Source organism: Trichechus manatus, unplaced genomic scaffold, assembly GCF_000243295.1.
Source record: "Trichechus manatus latirostris isolate Lorelei unplaced genomic scaffold, TriManLat1.0 scaffold00045, whole genome shotgun sequence".
NCBI classification, from domain to species: Eukaryota; Metazoa; Chordata; class Mammalia; order Sirenia; family Trichechidae; genus Trichechus; species Trichechus manatus.
In genome coordinates, this window is record NW_004443981.1 from 11,812,705 (window position 1) to 11,822,331 (window position 9,627).

At 56.9% G+C, this 9,627-nt stretch overlaps 1 protein-coding gene across 4 annotated transcripts in view; it reads left to right on the forward strand.

Moving 5' to 3' along the window:
• WARS1 (tryptophanyl-tRNA synthetase 1) overlaps positions 1-6,454 on the forward strand; it is a 40,800-nt gene extending 34,346 nt beyond the window's left edge. For all 4 annotated transcript variants that reach the window (XM_023731787.1, XM_023731785.1, XM_004376724.2 and 1 more), the window contains exons 10-11: positions 2,392-2,532; positions 5,290-6,454. In XM_023731787.1, the coding sequence (XP_023587555.1) occupies positions 2,392-2,532; positions 5,290-5,451 (303 nt within the window). In that variant the 3' untranslated portion in view covers positions 5,452-6,454. The remainder of the gene's footprint in view (positions 1-2,391; positions 2,533-5,289) is intronic.
• Positions 6,455-9,627: the final 3,173 nt, after the last annotated feature.

A 9,627-nucleotide genomic window follows, 5' to 3' on the forward strand; every position in this document is an offset into this window, starting at 1 on the left:
TGAGAAAGACAGACGCAGACACGTTCGCAGACAGACACATGCTCACACAGGCACACATTCACACACAGAGACACACACAGACACGTTCACAGACACGTGCTCACACAGGCACACATTCACACACAGAGACACATTCACACACAGACACACTCACACACAGACACATTCACACACAGACACACTCACACAGAGACACATTCACACACAGACACACTCACAGACAGACGTGCTCACAGACACATGCTCACACAGACGCACTCACGCAGAGACACGTTCACACGTACATTTACGCAGGTGCTCTCACAGACACATGCACACATAGGCGCACATTCACACACATGCACACAGACACAAACACACCGTGTCCTTCCGGCACCGTCTGCCAGAGGGGTGCAGGATTGCGGGATCCCTAACTGCTCCCCGCACACCTCGAGGCAGCCTCCCGTTTGCAGAGAGCGAATAATTTGTTTTGTTTGTATCCTTTCATTTAAATTTTCAGGAAAATTGTGTAGCTTTTCTCCTTTTCTCTTTTTCTGCCTTTCTTACCAGCACTCCGTCCTGGAAGCCCAGTCGCGGCAGTTTTCCTTACAGTTATGGTTTATGTGGGTGTTATGAAAAGATAGAAAAGATTGTGGTCCGTTTCCGAGCAGAGGTGTGTCCCGGGCACTGGGCCCTGCACTTTGCGTTTGTTTTCTCATTTTTCGTTCTTGTTGTGGGATAGTGGAGGTGGTTCTCCGGGAGACAAGGCTCACAGAGGGTCACCAGCCTGACCACGGTTCTGCCGCCTGAAATCAGCAGAGCTGCCCCACCTGGCCTCTGAGCCGCCATGGCTGAGACGGGCTGGAAGCCTGCCTCCTCCTGGAGGGCCGTCCCCCGGGACTCCCGCTGCCCTTCACAGATGGCCCATCGGCCCCAAGCTGAGCCGCCACCGCGTGCGGCAAGCACTTGGTCAATATTTGTTGAGTCACCAAAGAAACTAGAAATAGAAGTTCGTTTGCGCTTCCTTGTTTTCCAGCCGCCGGTTCTGTGTTGAACTGCGAGCTCCTGTGTAATCCCCTCACGTTACACAACGCTGATGACATTCTGTTTGCACAGCGTGTGTTTGCGGGGTGGACAGTTACAGCGGGAGCAATGGAAACCTTTGTCTGAGCCTGTAATGCAACGCTGAGTCACTGCCAGGTCCCTGACCCTTCTAGAAAGTCCCGAGCTGGTTCTGGTGGACAATGAAGGAAGTTTTTAACATCAGAACTTTCCTCCAGGAAACGGCTGCAGCTTACTCTTTCCCGCCCTCAGTGGAAAGTGGAAAGGCGAGGCGTTTTCTCACCTTTCGCTTCAGGCTGTAGCTCCCAGAGCGTGGGAGGGGAGGAGGCCCAGCCCCTCCAGCAGAACCACCTGTCATTCTGTTCTGCTTTTGAGAAGTTGTTTTAATGGCATCGTTGGTCGCTCGGGGGCATTTTTCACTCACTCAGGCCAGCAGACTCACTCAGACCCTGAGGGCTGGGGGAGCAGTGAGCGTCAGGTCAGGAGCCCCCGGGACTGCCGTGGTCGCCAGCGTCACGGGGGGCAGGACAGGGCCAGAGCTGGCCCTCACCTCAACTTGGGAATCCGAATCTCCCCATCAGATAACGGGAGGGGCCGCCTGCACCAGCTCCTCCCTTGTCTGTGGGGGAAAACGAGCAGCTCCCACTTGTTACCCTTATTCTTGCAGCCTCCCAGCCCCTGGCCCCCTGCAGCTGCGCTGCACCCCGTCAGCCTTGTGCAGGCCCTGCCGAGGTCTCCAGCAGTGAGGCTGTCCCTCACCAGCCCTCAGCCACCCCCACCAAAAAGAGCTGGATTTCTCCAGAGCCTGACTCTCGCGTAGTTTTTGATGGAGACCAGCCTGCAGCCCTCCCCTGCCCCACTTGCCATGGGACTTGCCTTCCCTTCCCAGCCTTACTTTTGTGCCCAGCTCTATCTGTGATGGGAAGGCAGGCCGAGGGGGCTGGTGCTGCCTCTCTGCCCATCACATGGCACCCCGTGTGCCAGCAGCTGCCGCCCCTCCCTGCCCCCATGTTCACTCGCAGGCTGACCTCCCGTCATCCTCTCTCGGAAGTTCATACCTGAGAAGACATTTCAGCACAGGTGGTACTACCCCATGACTCTGGGGAGCAGGGCTCCAAACCCAGTCTGCCCTCTGCCTCACCCCCTGCAGTGAGCCCACATAGCTTGCCCCCAGGCTCGGCAGGAAGGGAGCAGTTTGTGGGGTTCCTCTGCTGTTGTGGGCCTCAGCCCCCCAGCCCCAGAAGTCTGACCACACAGAAAGCACCACAGGGTGGATGTCCAGCACCCAGGCTCCAGCTGGATGCCCACACCAGGGCTGACGAACTTTCCCATGTCCTCTTGCTGGCACAGGTCAACAAGCACGCGTTTTCTGGAGGGAGAGACACCGTCGAGGAGCACAGGCAGTTTGGGGGCAACTGTGACGTGGATGTGTCTTTCATGTACCTGACCTTTTTCCTCGAGGACGACGACAGGCTCGAGCAGATCAAGCAGGTGAGTGTGAGGCCTGAGAGCCGCCCGCCCCTGGTGGCTGGTCCCCACGTGGGCCTGGGGGGCTCCACGGCCGTGCATTAAGGAGTGCTCAGTGCTTCCTCGGCGCCCATCTGAAAGGAGATTAAAATTGAGGAGGGTCAGACATGTTTCCTAACCGTGTGCCAAGGAACTTCAAGAATAGATAGCTCACAAAAGAGAAAACGCAAAGTGTCGTTTATTTAGTAACCACACAGAAAGGTTGACTGGTCATCAAAGAAAAACAAGTTTCAACAAGACATGGTCTCTCACCTGTCGACTTTGCAGGGGTTTTCAGTGATTGTAAATCAGGTGATGGGAGGCCCACCAGGTGAGCGGCATGTTCGCCAGCGTGGCCTCTCGGTGGGCAGTTTGGCCGGGAGCAGAAAGAGCCCAGACAATACCCATAGGCTCTGCCTTGGATTTTCTGCTTCTTCACATCTTTCCCGAGGAAATAATCCTGGATACAGAAAAGGCTTTTCACACAAAGATGTTGAACGTGATGGTAGCAAAAAGTTAAAACAGGTTCTGTGTTAAAACAGAATAGTTAAATAAGAATCATTGGGTTACCAGATGGATTGTTATGCAGGCATGAACTATTTAAAGAGACTTTGAGAGGCTGAGCAAGGTCAGCTCCATCCTGTCTGACCCCAGATGTCCACGCAGCTCTACCTCCTCTGCCCCTCCCCACCTGAGCCAGGTTAGACCTCACAAGGAAAGGGCCCCATCCTCCAGACTGCCGTGTCTGCCCAAGACCTCAGGCACCAGCCGCAAGCTTGGGGTCCTCATGTCGCCTCCCTTCTGACCTGTTGGCTGTAATTCGGTGATTCCTTGTACCCCTTCAGGATGTGGCCATAAGCCCAGGGGTCCCCAGGCCCCCTCACTTCTGACCCACTGGCTGTAATTTGGGGATTCCCTCTACCCCTTCAGGAGGCTAACCACAAGCCCAGGGGTCCCCAGGCCCCCTTACTTCTGACCTGTGGGCTCCCACTGCTCCACCAGGTTCAGTAATTCCCTAGAATAATTCACCAAACTCAGGAAAACCCTGTCCTTACGATCACAGTTTTCTTACAGCAAAAAGGATACAAATGAGGAGACAGGGCGAGATCTGAGAGGCCCCCAGCGTGGAGCTTCCACGTCGCAAAGGATGCACTACCCTACCCCGTGCATCAGTACCTGTCATCAGGCAGGAGCGTCCATCCAGAGCGTTTACTGGGGCCTCACTACATAGGCATGATCGATTAAATGATGCCGCCCAGCCCCAAAGTCAGCTGATAAACACACCACTGGTGGTCTTTCTGGCCTGGCCAGCCTCCGCTCCACTAGCATAAACCCTCATGGCTAGCAAAGACTCCAATCACAGGTGAAATTCCAAAGATTTAGAGGTTACCTCTCAGGAACAAAGGACAGAGACTCCACTATGTGGGTAAAGTTAGTTGTAAACTCCCCAGTGACACAGGAAAATATGCCTGTGGTGGTGGAAAAAGGGATACCAGATTAAGTCAGTGAGGGACCAACTATGTGTAAGTGAAATGCACTGGGCAAAAAGACTAGATGGGGATAGGCCAGAAGGTAACGGTGGTCATCCTGAGTATTGGAATCGTGCACAGGTTTCTTCTTTACTTTGCTGCTGCTTTTGTGGTGCGGGATACTTTATTAAATTTCTTTAATGAGCGTGTATTACTTTTACCATTAGGACAAGAAAAGAAATTGAACAAAGATCTTACAGAAGTCATAAGCTGGAAGGAACAGGGGTTTGTTTCGTGTGCTTATAGGGTCCTTGTGGCGGCAGCACTGGGAGTGTTGCATCCTCCCTTGTTCCTTCACTTTGAGGGCAAGTCAGAGAAAGGAAAAGAGTGTTCACACCCACTAGGGTGGTACAGTCAGAGGTCAGATTAACAGGTATTGGTGAGGAGGTGGAGAAATTGGAACCCACGCATACTGCTGCTGGGAACGTAAACTGGGCAGCCACTGTGGGAAACAGTCTGGCAGTTCCTCAAAAGGTTAAACATAGAGTTACCATATGACCCAGCAATTCCACTTCTAGGAATAGACCCAAGAGAAATGAAAACATGCCCACACAGAAACTTGTACATGAAGGCTCACAGCAGCATTATTCATAATAGGCAAAAAGTGGAAACAACCCAAATGTCCATCAACTGATGAATGACTAACATGTGATACGTCCATACAATGGAATCTCTTGTGGCCGTAAAAAGGAATGACGTTTTCATACATGCTACAACAGGGGTGAACCTTGGAAACATACTAAGGGAAAGAAGCCACTCACAAAAGACCTCAGATTGTATGCTTCTATTTATATGACATGTCCAGAATAGAGACATCTGTAGAGACAGAGCAGATTTGTGATTGCTTAGGCTGGAGAGGGGATAGGGGATGGATGGTGAGGCCATTCTTGTCGAGGGGATGAAAATGTTCCAAAATTGTCTGCGGGGATGGCTGCACCGGCCCGTGACTACACTAAAAACCACTGAATTGTATACACACTAAATGGGGATGGTATGTGGATTGTATCTCAGAGTTGTTAAAGAAAAGAATTTTTAAAGAGAAAAGCAGGGGTGAAGGTACAGGTGGTTGTCCCAGGAACAGCAGCATCCACAGTAACAACAGTTCCCACGTGGGCACGCTGCCGTGTGCCAGGCCGTGGCGGGCGTGAGGGGCTGAGCTGGGGGGTGGGGGCAGCACAGTCCGTTCTCACTGCGGCACCATCCCCTCCTGCAGGACTACAGCAGTGGCGCCATGCTCACGGGTGAGCTCAAGAAGGAGCTCATAGAAGTGCTGCAGCCCTTGATCGCCGAGCACCAGGCCCGGCGCAAGGAGGTCACCGACGAGATTGTGAAAGAGTTCATGACCCCCCGGCAGCTGACCTTCGACTTCCAGTAATGCCTGTTTTCTGTCGCATCGGAAGAGCCGTGTTTGTGAATAAGTCCCAGCCCAATCGCTCGCCACTCCCCGTAGGCTTCCGTCAAATGGCAGCTGTTGGGCCTGCTGTCTGTTAGCCTGTGTGCGTTATAGATGCTGCTGCTTCTGTGAATTTCATCCTGTCTGTCTTAAATGGAGAAAATACTGTGGGTGCTCGGGCTGGCTAATATCACGTGGTCCAAGAAGTCCAGCTGTGAGTCTCTCCCACAAAGCACCTGCTGCCATCTGTTAAAGCAGGCGTTTGTATGACAGCCGGCTGGGCCGAGGGTGTCCCAGTCCACAGGAGGACTGTCCACTTTCAGGCATCCTTACGGTTCCAAATAGAGTTGCGCCCTGCTCTGTAGTAGAATAGGTGTTCTGTGTTTGCACCTCCAGGATCAAAACGGCATTGTTGTAAAACTGGAAAGCGCTCTGGAAAATTGATTGGGGACCTTTAATGGGCACAAGTGTATTTCAACCCATGGCAAAAAAAAAGAATTGAGAGCTAGAAGCCTTGCTATGCTTTTGACTAAGAAACCTCCCAGCTTTAAGGTTGCTTTTCACATTGGCTGTTGGACAGAGGCGGCCGCCTTTTACTAAGTCGAGTCTCTGTGGGAGAGACTGCAGCTGGTTTACACACTCAGACCACGCACGGATCCTCCTGTCCCCCAAACGTGCTCCCATTTTCTCTGCGGGGCGATCCCAGCCACTTGTCTCTCGGGACCAGGTGGGCCACCTCCAGCCGTGTCCCGTGCTGAGAGGGTTACTTCGGCAGACCCCCTTGTTCTGACTCGTGGCTGAAGTGGAAGTTGGCCCAGAGCAGCGCACAGCTGGGTCACTGGGTGGGTGGGACTGTCCTGTCTGGGTCAGCATGTGTGTGGCTCTGGGACAGGCCTGGCTGATGTGTCTGTCCTTCCTGGAGGTGCAGGGTCCACTCACGTGGCCTGTCCTTGTGCTGTCACGAATAAACTTCCTTTGCCCTGTCTGTGTGGCCGAGTCCCCTCTGGGAGATCTGGGGAGGGAGCCGAGGCCTCGCGCCTGCTGCTGGGCCTGGGGTCTGGTGGGTCACTTTTGGAGGTCCAAGTGTGTGGTTCTGGAGCCCGCGGGGCACTGAAGTGCACCCTCCCGAGGCCCACCTGTTGCGGGTCACGCGTGCTGGAGTAGCCGTCTTCCCACCCTGGGCTGTCCCCCTGGAGCCCGCGGGGCACTGAAGTGCACCCTCCCGAGGCCCACCTGTTGCGGGTCACGCATGCTGGAGTAGCCGTCTTCCCACCCTGGCTGTCCCCCTGGAGCCGCACGTTCACACTTCATCTGGTTTCCCAGCAGCCGGCGGGGACGGCAGCAGATGCCCTGGCTGGCGGGCGAGGCAGCTGGGCGAGGGCTGGCCAGAGGCAGTTGTGTAGCTGCAGGGGGCCGGGGGGACCCTCCCCACGTGACCTTGGGCAGCTGGTTCCTCCTCTCCCTGCTCGTTGGGCCCACGTCACAGGCCCAAGCACACGGATTAAATGAGGGACAGGTGGGAAGTCCCCAGGGCCACACAGCTGCTGCTGTCACGCTCACCCAGCAGCATGTCTCCTGTGGGCTGGGGCGGGCCCTGTGCACAGGAGTGCCCATATCCAGGGGCTCACAGGCCAGCCCCCCGTCAGCTGTGTGACCGAGCAGGTCAGGTCACCTCTCTGCCCCTCCACTCCACCTGTGCAGCGTGGACGATGACACCTCCTGTGTAGGGCCTGGAGGCGTGCCTGCCATCAGATGGCCAAGTGACCTGCCACAGTCACTGTGGGTGAGTCCAGCAGGGCCACGCGCCCCACCCCACCTCCACCAGTTTGCTAAAAGCCAGTGGTTTGCGGAGGAGAGTGGGCTTGCCCGGACATGCATGGACAGGGTGCGGGAGCTGTCAGGTGCTGGGGGGAGAGCAGGCCGGTTGCAGCAGCTACAGAACCACACTCACGTTCCAGGAAAGTACTTGGCGCGAGGGGTGGAGCTAGGGCCAGCTCACAGCCTCCCCCCAGCCCAGTGGCAGCACCGGGGGGTGTCCTTCCAAGAGCAGAGCAGGCTCAGCCTGGTACCCCTGCCCCCAGGAGCCCGGGGCAGCACAGTGACCGCCCTTTGTCTCCCACCTGAAGATTCAAGAGCACCCTTGGCTTTGCCTGTTTAGTGGGAGGGCCCAGCTCTTGCCTGGGTAGCTGTGTGAATCTGGGCTTGCTCCCCTCTGCGGTGGCTTCCCCTAAAGGCCCTTCCACCTGGAGGTTGTGGAGCATGAGCCCGCAGGGCGGGACACAGGTCAGTGGCACCTGCCAGGTCCCCGGGAGCCGAGGTTCCCCACCCTCCTGGGATGCATCCCTCAGAGCTGGGGTGTCCGCCAGTAGCTCTCCTGAGGCCGGGACAGTCGCTCCTTCAGTGGTCATCTTCCAAAACTGGTCCCAGCGGCTGGGCCCACGATGAGTCAGGGACGACTTTCATTAGCCCATGCCCTCCTCCCAGCGCTTGCCAGGGCACAGTGTGCTTTTAAACTGGATGAACTTTCAGGAATGTACTGCAGCATCTCATTCATTCATTCACTCATTCATTTATTCCATACCCCCTACTGTGTGCCAGGCCCCGGAGCCAGGATACAGACACCAAACCAGATAGGTGCTGTCCTTAGGAGCTTACAGTCTGGGCCCCGCAGGAGCACACAGCCAAACACCTCGGAGCAGCCTGGTGGGTCAGGCAGGAGAGCTTCCTGGAGGAGGTGGTGCCGGAGATGAGGATCAGTGAGGCCAGGTGGTGGGGGCGTTTCTGGCAAAGGGAGCAGTGTATGCATCACAGCCAGGGGATCATATGAGGGGAGCAGGACAGGGAGGCCCACCCACAGTTCTGGGCATAGGACAGTGTTTGTTCCACCAGAGGCTGGAGGTCGCTTGGGCCAAAGGCCCAGTCAAGGTCGCGTCTGAGCGAGCTATACCAGAGGGCACTGGGGCTGGGCCTGGCCCTGGGGCCCCTGTCACCCCACTGGAGGCCCCATGGCGCAGGGAGAAGCTGGAGCCCCACCCCCACCCCTTCTCTGCAGTGTGACCTGGCAGCCCCGCCCGTGTTGGAGCCAGCTCCCTCAGCGTTGTGATGACTGTCAGGTGCCCACACAGTGGTGTTCAGGGTGCATCCAGACCCCTCCCCACCTCCAGCCCTCTCCAGAAAGGCACCTTAAAGCCAGGTTTCGCTCAGAGAGTGGGTATGCAGGTTGGAGGACCAGGAGGGCAGACATCCTGCTGCCCACTAAACAGCCCCTGTGGCAAGCTTAAGCCCAGGCCAGGCTCCCAGCCCGAAAGGCCGAGAGAGAGCCAGCAGAGCTAGCCGGGCCTCATTGTGCCCATCTGCACAACGGGAGCCCAGCCACGTGGGCTCGGAGGGCTCATCCAGCAGCCCCCAGCCCCCGGTGTGGGCAGGCAGGCTTCAAGGGGTACAGGGATGAGCTGGCAGCAGGGAACTCGGTCAGCAGCCCCACAGACCACTGGGCAACTCCACTGACATCCTCAGAATTCTTTTATTAGCAACAGCTCCGACTGAGCCTTCAGGGGCATTCCCAGGCAGTGAGGGCGCTTGACAACGCCCACACCAGCTCCCCCCAAGAGCCCGAGGCCCCGTGGGCACAGCTGCCCTGGCAGACCCCCTCTGCACAGCCCGGGCAGGGCGCGAACGGGGCCTGGACCCCACAGCCCCTGCACCAGCCCAGCTCAGCCTTGCACTCCTCACGCCCCGTCTGGGATGGGAGACCAGTGGGAGGACCCCGAGGGGCCTGAGAGGGCTGATGGGGGTGTGGTAGGTGAGCAGCACAATACACAGCAGTGGGAGCTGAGTGCCATGAGTGGATGCAGGGCCTGGGCGGGTGGCCCAGTAACCGGCTGGCAGTGAGAAGGGGCCCTGTGGATGGGGGTGCCGGAGGCTGGCGAACAATGCCAGCATGCACAGATGGCCCAGAAACAGAGGCCCCCCGGTCAAGGCCCACACTGCAGGGCGTGTGTGGCCCTCAGGCCAACCCGGGGCTGCCGGCAGCTCTGCCCTTGACCTGTCCATAGTCTGGGCCATGGCTCTGTGGCCCAGACTCCAACATTCCCCATTGCCTCGTCTAGAACCTCCAGAAGCTGCTGGCGGGCCAGCCCCTGGGGGCACCCGGACGAG